The sequence below is a fragment of the Cyrtonyx montezumae genome, unplaced genomic scaffold (assembly GCF_038088225.1).
Source record: "Cyrtonyx montezumae isolate F1298 unplaced genomic scaffold, pur_monq_1.0 scaffold_8, whole genome shotgun sequence".
NCBI classification, from domain to species: Eukaryota; Metazoa; Chordata; class Aves; order Galliformes; family Odontophoridae; genus Cyrtonyx; species Cyrtonyx montezumae.
In genome coordinates this window covers 71,169,967-71,191,964 of record NW_027072089.1, presented here as the reverse complement: position 1 = coordinate 71,191,964, position 21,998 = coordinate 71,169,967, and the positions used below count along the sequence as shown (strand labels likewise).

Genomic DNA, 21,998 nt, shown 5'->3' with positions numbered 1-21,998 from the left:
TTACACTGAGTTTCTGAGCAACTCTAGCAAACCATGCTAACATGGTGATAATCTGAATTTCACAGACTGGCTTCTCAGCTAATGTAGGAGGCAAAATTTATTCCATAAATTGTATTCAGAGATCCAGCTTCATCCATAGAGAATCAGGGAGAATTTTTTTAGATTGTTTTATCTTGAGATCTGTGTGTTCTTGCTGTTTGTTTGATGCACCTTCTGAATATTTTCTGACACAAACTGGTTAAAACTTTTGTCTGTGAAGCCTTTCCAGAGGAGAGATAATGAATCAGCTTTCTCTAGTAGGATGCTTTGGAAAGTGTGTGTAGTTATGAAAAGACATAAGAGGACCTTGCTTTCTCTTCTGGCAACCATTGGAAAAATATCATGTGTGGAGCAGAAAGTGCAGATATTAAAAGAACTTACCCAAGTGTCTGCTTTTCAGTTGGCATCTGTACAGAGGAACCAGACTACAGACATTGCAGTGAACTTGTTTGGTTACCCTTAAGGATCATACACACAGAATCACACAGAATTGTAGAGGTGGAAGGGGACCTCTAGAGATCATCTAGTCCAGTCCCCTGGCCAAAGCAGCTCCCTAGCCCAGGTTGCACAGGTAGGTGTCCAGGTGCCTTTTGAATGTCTCCAGAGGAGACTCCACCACCTCTCCGAGTAGTGTGTTCCAGCACTCTGTCACCTGCACTGTGAAGAAGTTCCCACACACATTTGTGCGGAACTTCCTACACTTCAGTTTGTGGCCATTTCCCCTTGACCTGTTGCCATACACTGCAGAGAAGAGTCTAAAGAGGATATTACATTATTTGCTGGAAGCTGTGTTGAAGGCTTATTTGAGTCATCTTTTCAGGTCTATCCTTCTTGGAACATGTATTATTGTGGTATATAGATAAATATTCTTGGGCTTTTACATTAGTTATATGAGACATGTCTAAATTACGAAGCTAAATATAATGCTTGCTTATAATAATAAAATGGATTATTCATTTCAGAATGCAGAATATCAGTATACTTTTTATAATTCCTGTGCCATTCCTATATCTAGGGATAGGTAATTTTTCTTGTTGCCTTTCAAGTTAAAGCCAAATAGCTGTAAATGTGAATTGTTAGATGCAGCTTTGACAAATGAAATGAAACTGCAAAAGCTTTGGATTCATCGTAATCAATATGTGTACTTTCATGGAATTTTGCAGACCATGACTTACCTCAGAAAGGCCTCTAAGCATTGCAGTGATGCTTTGTTAACATTCAGCTAATGAGAAGATACTACATTTGCAGTTGGCTTTTGTTTGAAAAGTTTTTGTTATATAGAATTTTTTTGATTGTTTTGATTTTGTATATAATTTCAAGCTAAAATAAGTTAAACTGTCTACCAGGTTTGTTTGTTTTCATTTTAAAGAGGAGTGCTGGACACTGGGGCTGTGGACTGTAGTTTGAAGTCAGAGTGAATGGTGGAGAGAGACAACATCCAGAGCCAAGCGTAAAACAAAAGAGAGCATTGCAGGTGTGCAGGGTGATTTATGTTCACTGACAACAGTGATTTTCTTGTCAGTTCCAGTACTGCTGAAGTCTGTCATAGCTCAGGACAGTAAGAAGGGACATGACTGGAGCAGTGGTGAGCTAAAGTCAGGGAAAACTTGGAGAAAGGAAAAGGTGTGAGTATGCACGAGAAAACTTAATGAGATTGGCAGCCAGAGTTGGAAACATGACGTGTAAAAGGATGACAAAGTGAGGAAAGGCGGAACTCCTTTACAAAGGAGGATCTCCAAGTATTTGAGGACTCACCACTTTTTTGGAATAATGGACAACATATAAGAGGGCATATGTGCCCAAGTGTGTATGTACCCTTTTAAGGTTTTTTCAAAACATGTTATTTTATTTCTACATTCCTCCATTTATAGAACTTGCTTCAATAAATCCCCTCTTGTTTCTAAAAGTGAAGAAATTTTTATAATGAACTTGTGTAGTGGATAAAATTTGTGCAGAATAAAGCAAAATATTGTCCAGTTACGTTTATATATTATTAAGATAGAAGAATAATTAACTTATGATGAATGCTCTGAATAGTAAGAAAGAATTAGTGATAAGATTACGTTATTTTTGTATGTAAGCCTATTCTAGTGATAGAAGATTAATATAAATAGCTGTTTTAAGAAACATAAGAAAACATATCAACCTGCTTATTTGTAAAGCCTTATGTCTCCTAAGAAATTGAGCAAGAGCAGCTTTTCTTACAAGATGCTTGTTATTTTTATTTTTTATTTTTATTTTTTTGTGCATTTTGTTTTCATCAAGGAAAATGTATTGTGATAGTATTTCAGTACTCCTGCACATCAGATAAATAAAATGTTGCTGACATGCAATGAAATAATGATTCCCTGAATAAAAATAAAACCTTTTCCCAAACCTTTATAAATGCTTACCCTGAATGTTAAAGTATGATTTATTCATGGAAGTGGACTAGTTTACCTATCTTTAATCAAAGCAAGATCATAGATTAGGAGGAGATGATTTATACATGAAGTAGCTAAAATGCTTTTTTAAAAGGCCACAGCTTCATAGGTCAGGAAGAAACCTCAAGAGATCATCCATTCCATACCTGTAGTCCGTGATGGGAACAGTTATGACTAAATCTTTCCTGACAGATTTTTATCTGTTCTGTCTCATTTAATCTGTACGCTTTTGCACCATCTAATTCATTCATTCATTCAGTTTCTTTCCCTCTCTGACTTTTTTTCCTCTTTTTTTCCATTTTTTTTTTCATCTGACTGCTTGCCCACGTCAGAGTTATTTTTCTATTAAATCTCAAACTAACATGCACATGGAGGGGATGTTGGAGGATCATAACTAAAATCATCTCAAAAAAGTCATATTCAGAACTAATTAGCTAGAGATATTCAACCAGCTAGTGTAAATGAGTGCACAGTTATTAAGTGTATATGAAATGTTTGAGTGCTGGTACAGTACAGTCCATACAGCTTGTGCATAACCTGTCTTCAGAAAGCATTAACAAACAAAACAAAAACAAAAGCAATCTTGGGTTAGTAAGCAGGTAGTATTTTTGAGTGTGACAACACAGCTAGAGCAAAGTTTATAGTTTAAATAGCTAACACTTCAAAAGTCAAGTTCAGTTACCTTACCAGCTAAGGTTTTATATCACCTCTCTTCCTCTTTTGCAGCAGGTAGAGAAGCACAGCTTTGAAAATAATTTGCTCCTCTACTGCGAAGAATAAATTTTTTATTGTCTATAAAAGTGAATGAGTGAAGGGAGCACTTTAGGTTGGATAAGAGGAGGAAAGTGTTGTATAAGATTTATAGATTATAAGCTATAAGATTTATAGATTATTACAATAAAAAGTTGATTTTTAACAGTGCAACAGGTGAACATTTCCATTTCTGGCCATTGACAGTTGGATGATACTAAAAAAAATGTTAGTATAATTATTATTAATGGTAGTGGTTGTATGGAGTAGTGGCAAGAAGAATACGTTTGTGACCAGACTACTTTGGTCAAAATCTTCTGTTACTGAATTGAATTGAAGTGAAATTGAAAACTTGCTCAAAATATTTCTTTGGGTGAATTCACGTACATAGCACATGTTTACTGCTAGTTAAGTGTGACCACATCTGGTTTTTGTTTTTGTTTTTGTTTTTTTTGAAGTAAATGTGCTTTTTTATTGTCAGGTAACATTCTGTTTCCATTGCACAGGCTTTCATTTTTCCCAAGGACATCTTTTAAGACCAAATGAAACGTGAAAAATAATTATTTTAAATTAGTAAGAAAAGATATTTTTTGTGCAGTGTAAATAGTAAAAATACACTGGCAGAAGTAAACTTGTAACATTACTACTGTAAGACAAGTTCATAGCATTAGTACTGTAAGGCACACAATTAGTCTGCAACTAACTGTGCTGATCACAATGTACTTTCGGCTGTGAAACTGTTTTCTGGATTTTTATTAATAAATTGAATTCTGTTTTCACAAGGCTTTTCTTGTCCTTGAGCATTCTGAGAATTTCACGAGCAAGTATTCTCTTCAAATGCTTATTTTCTGGATGATAGTGAAAGAAACACTTCCATGGAGGAAAAAAATAGCATATGAACTTGTATTTACTGAATGTATGTGTCCCTAGTGTCTTTCTGCAAAGTTGTTATCATAACTGTATCGTGTGCTTTAAGCTGACTGCAGAAACTTTCGTCTTTACGTCAGAATAATATGTAGAACTGTGAAAATTGTCTTAGTTCTGTGTTCAAAATTAAAGGTAAAATGAGTTGTTGCTTTTTTTTTTAAAGTATTTTTACTTCTAAGCTCTAATTCTCAACTTGCGATCGTGATTGCATCTGGGATATATATGCAAATATACACTTTATTTACCATGTCTCTTTCTATGATCTTCCATTCATTCACAGTTCTGCAGCCAATCACGCTCCTGAAATTCTCCATCCCATTCAGCAAAATTTTAAAATACTACAGGCTGAAGTTTAAATTTTCATATGTCCTTGGCATACAGTATATCATTTCATTCAGTGTGAATGCAGCTGGAGATGGACTTTAAGGAACAGTCATGTGTATGGAGCATAGAAACAGATGGTTCTTGCAGATTAGGATGTGGAGGAGAGTTCAGGGTGAAGGAAGGAAGAAAAAAAGAAAGGCAAGAGGCAGGATGGCAGTATCTGAAACACACAAAAAAAGTAATTCCACTGAGCTCTTCACATCAGAAAACTTCTCCATTTGATCTCCTGCACCTGCAGGCACTGTGCAGCTACAAGCTCAACTTGACTGATGGGGAACTAGACCTGTACAAGCAACTGGTAAGGTAACAGGGATCTGATGTTTTGAATATCACATTATCCTTCCCTTCATGACTCAGTGTGAATTAACTTAGTGCCTCAGTGGTATTTCAGCTACATGATGTTTCAAGGTGCTGCTGACAGCAAAGTGATTATCACCCATAAGCTGGACAGGCCTTCATCCTTGAAATAGGACACATTTTCTCCTTCTTTTCCTTTCTCTTTCAGTTTGAATTTAGTCCTTGGTCTGAAGGTTGCTCTCCTTTTGTAATATCTCTATGTAGGTGGCTTACTTTTACTACAGAAGTATTTGCATAGGGCTGCTGTGACATGGCAAGGGGTTGTACACCCACGTCAATGTGAGTGGTTCCCAGAAATGCCAAGTGCTTCAGAGGCAATAAAGCTATCAGATAAGAACTTTATGCTTTTTTCCAGGTCATCTTAACAGCAGACATAAGAGATTATTATTCCATCTTCTCCTCCCTCCACTTCCCTCCCCCCCCCCCCCCCCGATCCCCCCCCTTTTTCTTTTGCTCCTACTGACTGGAAATCTGAAATCTTCTAAAATTGGAATTTTCTACCTTTATGATATTATCTAGTATTTGCATATTATAATTCATTTTATATAAAGTATTCATTGTAATGGTGCTTGCTTTGATTTATAATAAAATCTATATGATAACAAATAATAACTATTTGTTATTAATAATTCCCTAGTTTTATCTATGAGGTTTAGGTGTCTGATCCTAAGGCCATTAGTATTGTATTCTGCATTTCATAATTCAAAAGAAAATAATTGTGTCAATTAAAGTCAATTAAATGATCCTGAAACCAGTTCAGGTAAATAAGTACTTCTCTGTTATACAGAACTTAAGCATTTGTGGAATTTGGACTGGCAACTGGATACTTGAAAGGATAAGCACTTAGAATGATTTAAAAAACAACAAAAAATATGTTTATTTATTTATTTTAATTATGATAAAACTTAAATAAATATAGTTAAAACATACTACTTTATTTCCCATTTCTAACTTAATTCATTTCTGGGGAAAATCAGACACAAAATTAGGTAGAATATTTAGTTTTAAAGCTAATTTTGCACAAAAAGTTATAAGAAACATCTGCAAAAAAATTAACATGGCTTCTTTCTGGAGTAGTCATGAGCCAAATAAAAAGTCACTCTAAAATAAAATAAAACTCTTTCAGCGCTAGCATTATCAGAATCTAACAGATCAATGCCTGATTTGCAGTATGTATTGTTTTTTTCTTTGAAGTTACGTGAACTTATAGATATAACTTTCCAATGACAGCTCGAATGTGTCTCACTGACATTTACTGAGAAACAGCATTGAGACAGTCTTATTTAGCTTCCCTCTTTTCCCCAGTTTCTGTTGAGATGCTGAATGCTTATTCTGACAGTTTGCTTCTTCTGCTCACAAAGGAAATTCTATACAGTCTACATTTGTGCCTAATATGTATTTTTTTAATGTTAAATGAAAGGAGGATGTGGTCCCTGTCAGTTTTTCTTCAGAATTTTCTTGAGCAACCCATTGGAGGATGTGAAATTTACATTTCCAGCATTTTTCTTGTCCTTTGTTAGTTGTGAAGATACAAAATTGTTAAGGTTGGGAGGAAGCTAATTCCAGTTGATGGAATAATGTTAAAAGTGATCACTTGGGAGGAAAAAAAATGTTTAATGTTTAACTCCTACCAAAATGAAATCTACTTTCCTGCTGACTAAAGAGCCGTCTACTTTGCTACCAATAACTGATGCTAAGGCTATACTGTACTAGTTCGGGACATAACAACCCACTATATTACTCCTTACATAGGATAAATCTGGTTTAGGTAATGCAAGTAAGATTTACTCACTTTGGGATGAATAGGTGAAAGTTTGCACTCAGGAGGTGTTTGAAGTACCAAGCTACAATTTCTTTTTCCTGAAAATTAATGTTATTCATCTTCCAGAAACATCTTCCTAGTGTAAGTTAAACTGAGCTCCATTATGAAAATGTGTTAATGAAGTAACTGTGTATCAAAATGAGACTGTAGATACTCTTTTTTGGCACCTCCCTGTACTGCTAGAAATATTTTATTTTACATGCTGAAATTCTAATTATGTTCTGAAATTAGCTTTTTATATTCGTTTTCCTATCATTTTAAACATGCTTTTTTAAAACATTACTTGTACCCACCAGTTTCTTGGCAGTCAGAATCTCTAGAGATGGTAATGCTGTTCTGCCTGAGCATTTTTTGAGAGGGGAGAATGTGTCAGAGAGTCTCTGAGAAGAAATATCACTGAAATGTTCATGATAAATGGCATCTGTATTGATATGTCAACACAGACATAACAGATACCAAGGAGAGAAAGATACTGCATCAAAGGTTGAAGAGTCTGTTTGTGGCATTTCATGTACTTGGAAAACTCATACTGGAGAAAGGTCAGATTTTAACAACTAAGTGATAGCAGTGAATGGAGCAGCAAGTCTGCAATCCCTTACATGTAGAGAAAATAAACCCTAATATTCCTTATTGGAATTAGATATCATGGATATAGGATAGTGCATCATGAGAAACACGATTTTACTCTCAGGTGTTATGTGCAGAATATATTACTGTGTGTTTTAGTAAGTCAATGAGATTCTGACATGATTTGTTGAAATACTTGCTCTTAAATACAATCGAAGTGAATTTTAGAAAGTATTTCTTAAATCACTTTTTAGCGCTAAATTCAGGATAATTCAGATTAGATACATTTGTCCTGCAGATAAATGAAAAGAAGTTCAAATATCAAGTATGTGTGACTTTACACTGTACACTAAGAAACATATATTTTTGATGAGAGGTGTAGAACTTAGAGGAGAAGGTTTTATTTAACTTGTAAAAATTTGTATATCCAGAGCTACAGTTCTTCAGCACATCTTCCATATTTTTGAATACATAAAGGAGTTTTTATATAAAATATATTGCTCAGAATATTTATCAATGGTTTATGGGCAAGTTTGTCCTGGTTCTGTGACTAATATGAGGGGACCCACAAACCCATGCCCTGGGAGAGGGGGAAGGGGAGAAAAGGGAAAAGGTAGGGAGGTGGGCCTAAAAACATAAAAGCATATATTAATACCTGATTGATGTTTGCAGATTCTTCTTATATGTCCCAATATACACAGATAGATAGACTACAGCTGATTTTAGAAACAGACATTTAATAGGTTCAACACAAGAACAATTAAACATGTAAGACAGAAACTCAGGAACACAAGAATATTTGGAATCTGTATGATTTTCTGGCATTGTAGAAGGCTTTGTCTTTCTGGTTGTTGCAGAAGTTTAGCATTGTTTTTTTTTTCTCATTAAATATTATTGTTGCTCACAATGAGAATGATTGACCAGGAAAGGAAGGAAATGCTCTGTACTGTACTGAAAAGATGCCATGTGGGGCTCGTAATGACATTGTAAGGTGTAAAAACTTGCCAACAGTTACAGATTGCACAATGCCTCTATGCAAATATTGTTAAGTCAAAACACAAGTCAGTCATAAATTGCAGTATCAAATTGACTTGTTATAATTTTCAGAACGTGTCTTCTGATAGTCCAAAAGTTGTCCTCAACTAAGTCTAAATAATGTGGATTTTGTTCTGAGTTATCATGAAAACTATGCAGTTGTGGAAAGTAGAGATGTTTATAGGAAGATAAAGGTCATCATGACTCTGGGAAGAGTACAGAAGTGTTAGCGCATTACCTCTTTGAAGAAGAGCTGTGCTTGTTGGTAGGCATTACCTTATTAAAATACTTAATTACCTGATTAAAAAACCTTTAGCTCAGAAACTTTATTTCTCCTTGGTAATGATTTTATGAAGTATGGAAATATGAAGTATGCAAATAAGATTCTTGAAATTGCCCAATTAACATCAGTTTGAAATTCAGAAGGCATTTACCACACTTCATAGAAGGCATGTCTTTATATTCCTGTTCACTGGAATTGATATATTCTCAGTTTTCTATTTGTACTTGAAAAAGCATAGTCATCACTGTAACAACTGTGACTACTTTGCCACTTTTGTTGTATTCATTACATGACTTTCATCTGTGGAGAGGGCTAATGTTAAATGGCTGTTGTGAATACTGATAACCCTCTGAGTTATTCAATGGAGGTATCAAAAGCAGCGAACTTGGTATTCTGTGTTATCAACAGATGTTGTGATGATAGTGACCTTTTAAGGAAACTTGTAGAAACATGTCCTTGTCATGATGGTACTGGGTTCTATTCCCATATCTTGTGGTTCTTTTTTGCCTCCAGTGAAAAGCAGAAGTACTACTAAGTGAAAGAAAAATGACAGGAATGCAAAGGTTTGAAAGGAAAAAAATGTGTTCTCCTTTACAGGAGATGTAAAAGAAAGCTATCACTTGTGAAACTTGTGATGGAAACTCTATATATAAACAATTTATTTATTTATTTATTTATTCATTCATTCATTCATACATACATTTTACAAGTCTGAATTCCACCAATAAGAATAAAAGCTGTTAAAGAGACAAATGGCATTCCAAATTCAGAACCAAAATATGACTTAAAGTGTTAAATACTGCAGAAGCAGTGAATCAGTACTCCAATAAATCAATACGCTGATTATGTTGACATACCACATTTCAATATTTAAAAACCATGTAACAAATATAGCAGTGTACACCAAATAAAATGACAAAACAATTAAAAATACGTGCTTTTTTTTTTTTTAACCTGGAAAAGCGCTTTAGAATTAATTTATAAGTAGCTCACAAAAATTTGAATGAATTCCTTCTGAAACAATAATATCTGCAGTTCTTGGAGAGTGTTCTTTTCCATTTCTGAAAAATGAAACAACGTTTTTACACCTGAAATAGAAGCCATTGGACAGTAGCTGACCTGTTTTATTTCCACAGTCTTACCAATTTCTTAGCAAATTAGCTTCAAAGACTTCAAAATCAAAAATGTGTGAAAGAGATTTGGAAGTACAGGATGAAAGGAAGCTGGTAAATTAATTATCTCTCCTTGAACTTTCCCACCTAACTTTTTTTCTCTAATCAAACTCTATAATTGAGTAAGCAATTGAGTTACTGACATAAAATTTTCTCTAGCTAAGTTTATAGAGCTCACGAATACTACATCAGAAAATCACACATTTATTTTTATCTTCATGATATTATTTTGGAGCAGCAAAAGAGTAACAAATGATTTAGAATATCAAGTAGGTACACTGGATTTATTTTTCCAGAGCTCTGAATTGAATATGTTGTTTTAAGATCATTCATAGAATGAACTGTATTTGCTGTGTCATTGTCAGACAAACAAGCAAACAAATTGATCAGACTTTCCATAAGAATTTTAGTACTGTTATACTTACAGCTTTCAGCTCCAGTGAGCTGTTTTCATCCCTCCCAATTAGTATCAGAAGGAATTAAACAGATATCATGTAATATAGAATTAATTAATCGGGGGAAGTACTTAATTAATTAATTTTGAGGAAGTAATAATTCTTTCTCTTTTGAAAAACTGAAATAATCCCCAGGTTGGTGTTCCTGTTCAATGGGGGCATGTATGTATTGTCTTTTAGAAGACATTTTTACAGTAGGTGTATTCCTTTTTCTTCCCTCTGTACTGCATGTGGAAGGGAAAAGCAGAGTTTGATTCTCTCTTTGTGCATATAAGGAGAAAATAAGATATTCTGCAATCAGAATAGCTTTACTGGGAAAGCACCAGAAATGAGGGTCAAGAACATGTAGGTTGTCCAAAGAAACAATATGTGGAATTAGAAACTGCATATTTACTCCGAATTACTTCAAATGTGCTACATTTTTCAGTAAAGAATAGCTTTTTATTGCTTCGCTGAAATTCCAGACCCTAAACTCTAGCATCTTATGTTTTCAAAGAATATGTGTACTTAACTTTTTTTCTAACCTTGACTTTTTCAATGTCCTAAGAAAACAATTTATTGTATAAAAGTGGTTTTACTTCTCCAGGTAAGCACATTTATGATATCAGCATCTATTCTAAGACTACTTTTTGCACTGTTGAGGTCATAGCTGTTTGCATCTGTGAGTGGGTAGCTGAATAATAAGGCACTTGCAAACATAGCAGTGCTTCCATATTGTAAGGAAAATCAGTTGTTTTCTGTACAAGGAAGTAGTATTTTGAATGAAAGCACTTTTGGTTTGTACTTGTACCTACATGTAGGAGAGACAAGAGTTTTGTAAGTGCTGTATATTGGCATCATACCTTCTTGTTGGAGTTTAGGAACAACACATACTGAAAATGTCTTCTCACAGTAGTGTTGTCATATGGCTAGGGCTTCTTTTAGTGTCACTGTATCATCAAGTCCTTTGAGTTCAAATCTAGTTAAATGAATGGTCCTTCTATATGGATGAGTTTTTGGTGACAGTGGATGAGGAGATACTGAAAACTGACATCAGGACAATTCTATGTGTGTCTAGAGTGCATGCTTTCCCTATGCTGCTCTGTGGAATGCAACACTGGAGGTGACAAAAAACAAACAACAAAATGTACATTGCCAGGACAGAATGTAGTGAAGTAATATAGCATTGACTGAGGCATTAATTAGTTGTTCAAATTAATTGAAGCAAGAATTTTGGCTATTAAACAAACAGAAGAAAACTGTCCTAGATCTTGAGAATTACTTGACAGAATGTAACAATTTAAACTCTTTCATATCTCAGCATTTAATGGACTTTTCTATTGATAATGCTTTATTGATGGCATGGAAAAGTTTTTAACCGTTCTGAAATTCTATAGTCCTTGAGGAATAGTTTGATAGCTTTTTGAATTCATACCTTTTGCTTTCTCTGAGAATTGGAGCATTTAGTGTTGCCAGTATATCACAGCTGGATAAGTGGGAGTTTATTCGGGGCTTTTTGTGTCTGATATGTTTTTTATTTCTGGGTAAATATGGTAGTTCAAGTGTGAGAACCCAGATTACTCATCTGTGAAACACAGATAATTATACTTGTATTTCAATGAGTCTTTGAGATTTGAAAATTAAAAGCTCTGCAACCAAAGGCTATTGCTAGTAGAAAAGAAAGGCAATATGCTATGACAGAGACACCCACTTATCTTACACTAACACCTAGTTGCCATTGTGCCTGAACACTACAGTTGATGAATGTTCCATGGGTTAAATGCAGTATGTCTCCAATCTGAAACAATTCTCCTGGCTATAGAGCAGAACTGGGGAATGCAGAGTCAAGTTTTGATATCTGTTTGAAAATAACGTTGTTTTCATTTTCAAATAAGACCCAAGCATAAGACCAACAAAAAGATGTTTTTTAGAGTAGCAGTTCGATGAACTGCAGTCACTTAGCCCTGGGACCTGCAAACAAGAATATCTGTATAATTATAATGTACTTTTAGTAGACATGGTTAGCATGTTCTGCAAAAAGGATGTCTGTCTAGCTCTTTAAAACCTATAAAAGAAATGCATAATACAATGAACACATAATACAATCTTACTGTCTTGAAAAAATAGTGATTTCTTTGTCCATCATATTATTAATCCAAATAAAAGATGTCTGAAGTAGGAGTCTGAAATACTGCTGTAAGGAGAGTTCATGTGAAGATTTAAGCAGGTATGAGTTACTATCCTTATGCAAGTACAATTTCTGATTCCATTTTTCCTTAAATATATAGTGTTCTTAGAAAGTAAAATAGTTTCATAAAAATATGTTTTGTGTTGTTTGAAGATTCTATTTTCTATTTTTCATGTAATTCACTAGAGTTGCCCTTTGGTACAGAGAGAAAATAGAAGGTAATATTGACCACTTTTGTCAGCTTTAGTACATCTGCTGTTATTTAAGATATGTTTACTTATATACCTGTATACTTTCACTGTTACTCAGCCAACTCTCCCTTCATAAGTACCCCCTTAAACGCAGCAGCAAGTCTTCAGAACTTGCAAAACAGATGTTCGTGTGCTGTAGTGTTGTACTGTGAAGTTAATACTGTTTGTGTTATGTTTTTCCTGGATGATTGCAATCCCGTTTATTTCTTTCTATATCAGAAAACCTATTCAGCAGATAGAGGCAATTGCAGTTCTGTATTCTCCCTCTTGTTTTGCAAAAGCATGGAATAGCTTCTTCTCAAGTCATGGTATGGATTATACAAGTTATCTTTGGGGCTAATGATTCCCCCTGAGAATTCCATCAAAAGGTGTGACATTGCCCACAGCAGTATATTTCATTAAAACATATCTTATAGCTCAGACCAAAGGAAGCAAGTCTGTGACAAATCTGAGGATGCTTTTACTGCAGAGGCTTAATGAAAATTTCAGTACTATTGGCTAGACTCTTGTTTTGCAGTATGCACCAATCAGGATAATTTTGTATGCATATTTTACTACTGCTATGTTATTGTATCATTTGTTTTAAATTACATGGTGTGTCTACATAAACATCAAAGAAATCTAACATGATAGCTCTTCTTACTAGAAGAATGAAATATTTTGTATTCAGTATTTTTAGTATTATACCATCAATTCTTTATACATCTCTGCATTTTTATATTATTAAGTAATGTTGCAAAGCAGTAGTAAAGTAACAGGCTTACTGTTTTTTTATTTTTTGTATATTCTCCTGTCCCTTGTTAGGAGCTCACAGCTTATGTTTGTGTGTAATTTTGTTATTCCTCTGAGTTAGGCAAGCATTGGTAGAATTCCCTGGTAGTGTTATGCCAGGGCTCTCTTATTATTTGGTTAAACTTATTGGCAGTGACAACAGAATTGAGGATGTGGAATTTTCCTGCTCTTCTTGAAAGAATGTGCTGCTCAAAAAACAGAAAATAAAAAAAAATTAGAAAATAATAAACAGTAATCATAATAAATGCTCATATTTTTCCATAGGAAATAGAACCAATATTTTTTCAGTGTTGTGAAATGTCACAGAATAGCTAAATTAATCTTATGTGGGTTTTTTTTTTATTATTATTATTCTAAATAATAACTTCAGCTCTAAGCTATTTTCAGGCAGCTGAATTCCACTGCCTTCACTGCAGGCACGTTCTGTGTGCACAGTTCTTCAATATTACTTTTCTTAACACAAGGTAGCACAAGCTGCCAGGATAGCTGTCCCATTTCTTATTATTTCCCGTTACACCCCCCCCCCCCCCCCCGCTTTTATAAAGGTGTTTGAGGTGGGAGGAATTGTTAGGATGAAGGTCTATTTTTTTTTTCCTTCTTGTTTTCAATTAAAATTGTTCAGTGATTTTTAGAAGTGCAGAATGAGTGTAGTCAGGATACTAAGTTGAAGGAATTTCTTGATTCAAAGTAAAACTCATGAGAGACGAGCAAGGGAGAGAGACTGTGAATTCTGCTGCAAAAGAGAGAACTGGCGATTTGAGGAGAAGGAATGGAGCTTATCATCTTCCTCCGTCCTCCACAGGTTGAATTATTTGTAATCCACAGCCAAGCTGTGATGTGGCCCATTTTGTAACCTTGTACCGTTGAAGAAGTCAGCAAGTTGTGAAGGATTGTGAGGAGGACTGCTGAACTGCATAAGTTCAAGAAGGCAAAACTGTAGCAGTAGGGTTATTGAGCTGTTGAACTAGGGACTGCTAGTAGTTCAATGACACAAGAAGAAAAATGCCATTTTGTAAAAAACAAAAACCAAACCAAAACAAAAGAATTAGAGTGGGAAAGCAAATGAGAGGCGTGATAAAGATTGTAACTCATCAGAAATTCATAATTCATTCTGGTGAGGAGCTGAAGTTGATTCTTCCCCTCCTGAGTAATGCTTGATGCTTTGTGAGTTTTTTGGAGGCTGGAGTGTGCCAATACCAAGCCTAGTAGTTTATTAAATCCTACATATCTTTTGTATTATGTATCTTATGCATATTTTTTGGAGATATATTTGAATGTCACCAAATAACTGCTTTATACTGTTAAATTGTCTGTGGTCATCTAGCAGAATCTCTTTCTACTAACAAAAGTAACCCAGAGTGGAAGGTTACAGACTATTTGAACAAATAAATAAAATAAAAATAAAAATAAAAATAGTTTAGTTAGGGATATAGGAAGCTAAGGACCAGATATGAAGTGATAGAAAAGCACTAGGAAGTGTAAAATTAAAAAAAAAATAAAATGGACAGTGAAGGAGAGCATAGGAAAATTATAAATTGTTATGCAGAAATCCAGAGCAGATAGAAAGCTTAAAAACAGACTGTTAGAGTAAGAGTTTAAGTGATGTTGGCAGAGGGATAGAGGCTTGGTTACATGCAACCTAAACAGAGAGTCTGCTTGATTTACAAAGAGTATGTGCCTAGGTTAAGGAGAATTGGCTGGAAACTGAGCGGGGAAGAGGAGACAGAAGAATCTGCAATCAATAGAGCATACTCTTCTCTAGAGTATAAAATTAAATTGAGTGTTCCTAAGTTTTATCATTGCATTCTTCTCTGCAAAAGCCTTTGAATCTCTGGCAAAATGAGTCAATGTCATCTACTTAAGGTGCCAATGTAATCAGACAGTGTCATTACCTGAAGTCAAGTTTTGATTTTGGAATTATGTGTATGTTATTCTTGTTGTTTATTGTCTGTCAACAGTAAGTTTTAAGTTAATATATACAGTCACTTCAAAATACTCTATATTTATACATGCATAGCCATTTCTGCCCTGTTTAAATCCATTAGAGTAGTGCAACAGTTCCTGATTTTCAGGTCAGCTTCAGATTTCAATTTAGCATTCTTTTGGGAATCACTTAAAAATACTTCATTTTCAACAGAACAGCATGCATCTTATATCCAGGTCCAAGATTTTATTGGTAGTGCGGTTAAAATATTGAGAAATTAATTACTAGTCCACCTAAAATCCCACCCATTGACACACCAAGAATCAGAATTCTTCTATTAAAGCGAAAGGGAGGGAACGGTCCTACAGTTAAATCACTAATAAACAGACTCTTAACCAAATTTCTTCATCACTCTTCTGGCCATGCCTGATTTCTAATTGCCATCTTTTTCCACATGCAAGCACAGGGGAGCATGATGATGGGTGGGAGTTGGTTGCATACCACATCCCACCAGAAGTAGGATATTGTTTTCCTTCTCAGTTTTTTTGGAATGGTTTGGGGTTATTTTTATATTGCTCATATGTGTGCTTCTTTCCCATTGGTTCCCACTTCTATACTGTCCACTAGTTTCTGCTTATGTGCAGTCATTTGACTTCTGACAAATTCTTTAAGGCAACTTTTTTAAAGTATGTTGTCAATGAGAATTAGATAAAGCAATTTGTTAAAAGATGTATAAAGATTATACATGGTGAACAGTGCCTGTAGTTAAGCCATAGGTACCTGAACATTTGTGTCTGCAGTTTAGCAATGAACTGTAGTGGTAATAGGGCAGTAAGCCTACCGTACCTTCACTCATTTTAAAGCTGCCAATATGCAAATTACAGCTATTTAAAGATTTGTAGCATTACAGTTAATATAAAAATCTGAAGAAAACTCATTAACTGAAAAGTTTGTTTTATCTTTTCATATGATGCCTTTGGAAAATATTCTCTTTCTGCAATTCGTGAAGAAATACTAAAGGAATAGAATGTTCAGTTGGACTTATGGAAGAGAAATGTTTAAGTCTTAAGAAAACAAGGACACCTTGCTTGCTGCTCTGTTAAATCAGTCACACACTGCTGATACAGGCTAGTTAAAGATTTAGGAACCGTCATAAATCATCCTGAAGCCAACTTGTTATTAAATATGTCAAGGAGTGGAGCTCACTGAGTTGATAAAGGTGACATTCCAGTTATGCTCTTCAGCTAGTATTTTCAGTTTCTTCAGTGCAGAGAAATAAAGATGGGAACAAGACCAAACAGGATGAAAATAAAGTACCTTCTAGCTTCTTCTGGTTGTAGGCAGACTGAGAATATTTAATATATATGTTCTCATTAGGAATATACCATAATAAGCAATGATGCGTAATGTTTCCAGAAGCCACTACATCACATAAAATAGAAATTGCTTTTCACAAGAAAACCCTGCACAGACTGGATGTTGGTGGATTGGAGGTGGTGCTATCAGAGCAGTAGAGTGAGGCAACACCCAGAACCAAAAAAAAATCTAGAATATGGGGTATCCCCAGATGGACCAGGCAGGCACCAGAGTACTGGGACAATCCCAGCTCCAGGGACCACACACCTCCCTAGGGACAGGGATAGACCAAAGCTGGGCCGTGCAAGTGAGCCTGGCTGGGCAGGGACCATGAAGAGATAGGTCAGGGCTGTGGAGAGATGGGGCCCAGGCCCACTACAGCCTCCCTGAGGGCTGGCATGTGGGCTTGGGCCTAGACAAGAACAGGGAAATCTGGTAGTGAGTCCAAACTGTGTTAGTTTCTACTGGTTAACAGCTTGTTTTTAAGATCATTGTAGAACAGATCTAAGGTGAGAATGCTTTAGGAAGTAAGTTGAAGCTACTTCAGAAGGGGAAAAAAAAGATACTTTTAGCGGCAATTTTAAACTTGAAATGAAAAGTCAGTAAATAATCATCACATACTTGTACTGTAATTGTGTGACATATCTATCGTGGTTTTTTTTTCAAACATGTTCATTATTGTCTCAGCATCGTGATTCAGTTTGAGATGTGTTTGTATTTCTTCTTAAATTAAGAGACTCCTTTAACGTTCCAGCTTTCTAGCTCTGACTGAGTAGCAAAGGTGCTAAGTAGCAAAAATGCTAAGTCATGGCATGAACCAGTGTTTGAGCACCTGGTGGGAAGGCAGGGCCAACCCAGGGGAGCTCAGGTGCATGCAACGCACCGGAGTGACCAGAAGGGGTGGAGTTAGGATCCACCCCTCCTCAAACCTCATTTAAGGGTTGGCAGTGGTGACAAGCGTATCTTGTTGGAGATCTCTGCTTACCTGAGGCCTTCTAAGGGTAAGCAAGTTATTTCCTTTGTTTCTGTTTCCATGGCTGCTGTATTTGAGCAAGTCCTGACTTGTTGTCTCAAAATAGGACTTTGCTATCATTGCTGTGCTTTTCATTGGGTCATCCTGTCACAACGTGAGAAAAACAGTGTTGCATCTTCTGTGTATCTGAACTATTTATTTACGTTATTAAAGTGTGTTAGTATCTCAGCCACTAGTGTGCATGTGCTCCTGTGGTAGCTGTTGACAGGCGTGGTGACATCTCACGGAAGCAAAATGACCACATTCTTTCTAGGAATCATGATCATGCGCTACATGATGTTATGATGTGGAATACCAATACCAAAAATCATAAAACCATGACAGAATCTGAAGTAAGATGACTTCCCTAAGGTCACATAAGTAATGTCTGAACTGATGAACAGAACATGGTACGCTGAGTCTGTGCTGCTCTGCAGTTTCCACCTGTCAAACAGAGCAGTCCTGAGTAGAAGGAGTCCACAGTCATCCAGCTAGGATTTTGCTTCCTTGCTGTCTTTCATAAATCAGGAGAGACTTAACTGTAGAAATGCAGCCTTTCAAACTATATGTTGCTATAGAAGTAAAGTAATGCCTTTTATTTATTTCTGGAAACTTCAATTGATACTAAGAGCACAAAAATGTTGTTTGTTAGGAGAAAATAAAAATCTCTGCTACAAAAGACAATTTTTTTTCAATACAGTCATCATCATTAGCTGTGTATTTATGCCAGCCAAGAACAAGAGCCTGTATGCTGTGCTAGTCAGAAAATGCATCAGCAAGGGTGACCAACTGTTGCCTGTACTGAAACACACCTCCCAGCACCTTGCTGTGCTCACATCCACTGCTTGGTATCCACTGATGTTCAGAAAGCTTTGATGAATGTCTATGGCTGCAATTTTTTCTATGTGAAGGGATTCAATGACACACCTTTATTCCATATTCACTTCTTTGTCAGATACCCTTCTATCAGACTACCTCTCTGCTGCCACATGTTACATGACAGTAATATCTAACTGAATATTGGTGGAAGGTTCAGTTGCTGCTGCTATATCAGAGGTGGATGTTGGTGATATTGTGGACAAACATAATAAAGTAGAAGATATTACTTTCAGAGCAGCCCTTGTGCATTCTTCCCTACATTTTTAATATTTTGATTGTTTGTTGGGCAACATGACATTTTGTGAGAATATATAATTTTTTTGGCCAAGCAATCAACTAAAGATCTTTTCTGTTTCTTACTTTGATTTCGACATAAAAGCTGTTGACTCAGTATGTACCTGCATTTTCTCCACTGATTTTGAGTTAAATATTTATTTCTGTTCAACAAAAAAAAAAATCTGATGTTGTTAATTTTTCTAATCTTCCATGCATTTCATACTATCATAGCGAATAACTGAATATGCTTTTCTGCTGTATGGTGTTTGAGTGTTTTATCTAGATTGGTATTTTGGATTTTTTAAGAAAGCTTATTTCTTAAATTCTGTAGCTGTTCCTTATCTTGTCAGTTTCCTTGCTGTTTATGGAACTGTTTTCTTAATTGATTCATGATTTCATAATTCCAGTTATGAATACATGAGTTTGTATAGGAACTGCTACATGGTACGCCTGAATGTTTTTTTTGTTGTTGTTGTTTTTTTGTTTTTTTTTTTTGTATGACCAAGTTAGGATGGAGGTTTTTTCTGGTCTTTATCAGTAGTTTTGAGTTCCCTCCTGCTTAATAACCCCAGAAAAATTGTCATTTTCTCGTTGTTTTTGCATAAATTAAGCAATCTTTCTGAGCCAAATGTTAACTTTCTCTAGTATGAATACTTACAACGAAAAGGAGCCTGCTACCAAAAAAAATTAATAATAATAATAATCTGATTATCAGAAAAATTAGAATAACAGCAAATCAGATCTTGGATGCCAAAATACCTTCTGCTCTTGATTTTAAGAATTCTTTTCAGAGAACGTTTTGGTTTCCTATGAAGTTTGAATCCCTAGCATTTTAATTTGGGTGCATTACTCAATATACACAGAATGCAGTAATGCTTTATAACTAGAGTTTTACTTATCACTACTCACTATGAAAGGTGGAGGTCTGTTCTGCTGTCCTTTAAACACAAAGCTAGACAAACAGATGCATTCCTTTGCTTTTTTTTTTTTTTTTTGAATAAAATAGATCCACAGGTGTGGCACTTTTTTGGTTTGGTTATTCAGTTGGATCTGCTTGTGACTGTTAAAAGTATAATTAATTTACTGAAGATAGGCTAAAATTTCTGTCTGCTGATGTGATGTTTTTACTTTTACTGGATGTTTCCATCATCTGGCATCTTAGAAGACGCGATATAAATTTTGTGTCACCATAACTCGGTAGTTTTAACACAGACAAGATGGGAAATGTCATCAAGCCTCATATGCATACTCCTTATGTAAATAGAAAGTTTGTTCATTTTAAAATCGAGACAAAGACCTGACTAAAAGATAAGGAGTAAGAAAATAGCAGAATCTCCATCTTTTATGATTTGTTTGAACCTCCTGAAGTTTTTCTTTTTCTCTATTCATAGTTTATGAACTCACTATAGAAAATCTAGAAATTGACACCTTGTGCAACATCAATTGATGGTAATAATTGGTGTTCTGTTTGTGCTTGACTCAGATTGTGCTTAGAAAGTTAGTAATGCCACTTTGCAGATACTGGGAGATGGTAAGGATAATCATATAAGAATAAGAATGTGCACTTAAATCAGAAGAGGAATTTTCTAATTTTAGCAGCTCTATATATCTGTACTATAGCTGAGGCTGTTCGTTTCAGCATTATCCTTTGTTTTTATTGTATATCTCAAAAAATACATTTTGAATTAAAAAACAAACCAAAAGATTCTTAGCCTGACAAAAAAAAATCATCCTTCCCTCTTAGAGAACACATTCATTTTACATCTAAGTGGGCAATTCATTAGAATCAAGTTAGAAGGGCTGAGCTGGATGGATGACTGTTTTTTTTTATTTTTCAATAATATATCAAGGCACTTGATATTTTTTTTTTCAGGATTTTTCACTTAATTAGAAGTTTTGCTCTATGTAAGTAGTGGTGTATTATATTTTACATATATTTTGTAGCACAGTGTATGCACTAGGATCAGTGCAAATGGTAGAATTATTTCATTGTAAATAGTATAAATGCATGCAAATGAGGCAAAAACGGGAAGAAATGGCTAACGTTTATGGAGGGGTAGTGAAATCCCGGACAGGCACCTGTTTCTGACACATGACAATGGTAAGTGATGCTGTCCCTGGGCTGTAGGAGATAGTGTAGGTGATGGGACTGAGTTACAGTCATTCGAACATACTTAATCCTCAGTATGACTGCTTCAGACTTGATGCTCAAGGCTGTGTTTCTATCATTGAGTTTGTTAAGTTAGGTACTTAAAGGATTAAAACCAAAGCAAAGTAAAAGTACCTCATTTATTAGAATGTTATTGATTCAGGAAACTTCTCTAGAATGAGCATGGTACCTCAGAAATCTCAAACAAAAGAATGAACTATACTGACTTGGAAGTGACCCTGAGTAAAATAGTTGCTTTGTCAGTAATAGTGCATGAGGAATTATAGCAAGAGTTGAGGTTAAAAACTAGGCAGAGCAGTGTTAACAGTGATATTATAATTTTTATCTTCTGTACAATAACCCTTTGTGAAACTTAAGTCATTTTATGTGATTTTATGTGTATGTATTCTACAGCTGCACTCCAATTCCGACAAAGGTGATGGATCAGTCAAATACATTCTTACTGGAGAAGGAGCAGGAACTATATTTATTATTGATGACACAACGGGAGACATCCATTCAACCAAAAGCCTAGATCGAGAACAGAAGACACATTATGTGCTTCATGCCCAAGCTATTGATAGAAGGACAAACAAGCCACTTGAGCCTGAATCTGAATTTATTATCAAAGTACAGGATATCAATGACAATGCACCAAAATTTACAGATGGACCATACATTGTTACTGTACCAGAGATGTCTGAAATGGGTAAGGAAAACAAGTTATTCTATTCAGCAGTCTTTTAATAAAAAAAAAGCTACATTTTGTGACAATGTTATGACACTTTATTGCATCATTGACTGTATGTGAAAAATATTACAGTTTAGAAGAGGTGATAAGAAGGCACCAACTGAAATCTTGTATGTTACTAACAACTTCCATATTGAGAAAACAGTAAGTGTATATGCTAACTGTAAAGGAGAGTCACCCTTATTCTTGAATGGTTTATGATACATGTTCCATTGTGCTCCTAGGCG

The 21,998-nt window shown here is 35.2% G+C and overlaps 1 protein-coding gene across 2 annotated transcripts in view; it reads left to right on the top strand.

Moving 5' to 3' along the window:
- The window catches only part of CDH18 (cadherin 18), a 155,819-nt gene that overhangs the window by 15,248 nt on the left and 118,573 nt on the right, over positions 1–21,998 (top strand). For both annotated transcript variants that reach the window (XM_065752086.1, XM_065752087.1), the window contains exon 2: positions 21,435–21,729. In XM_065752086.1, the coding sequence (XP_065608158.1) occupies positions 21,435–21,729 (295 nt within the window). The remainder of the gene's footprint in view (positions 1–21,434; positions 21,730–21,998) is intronic.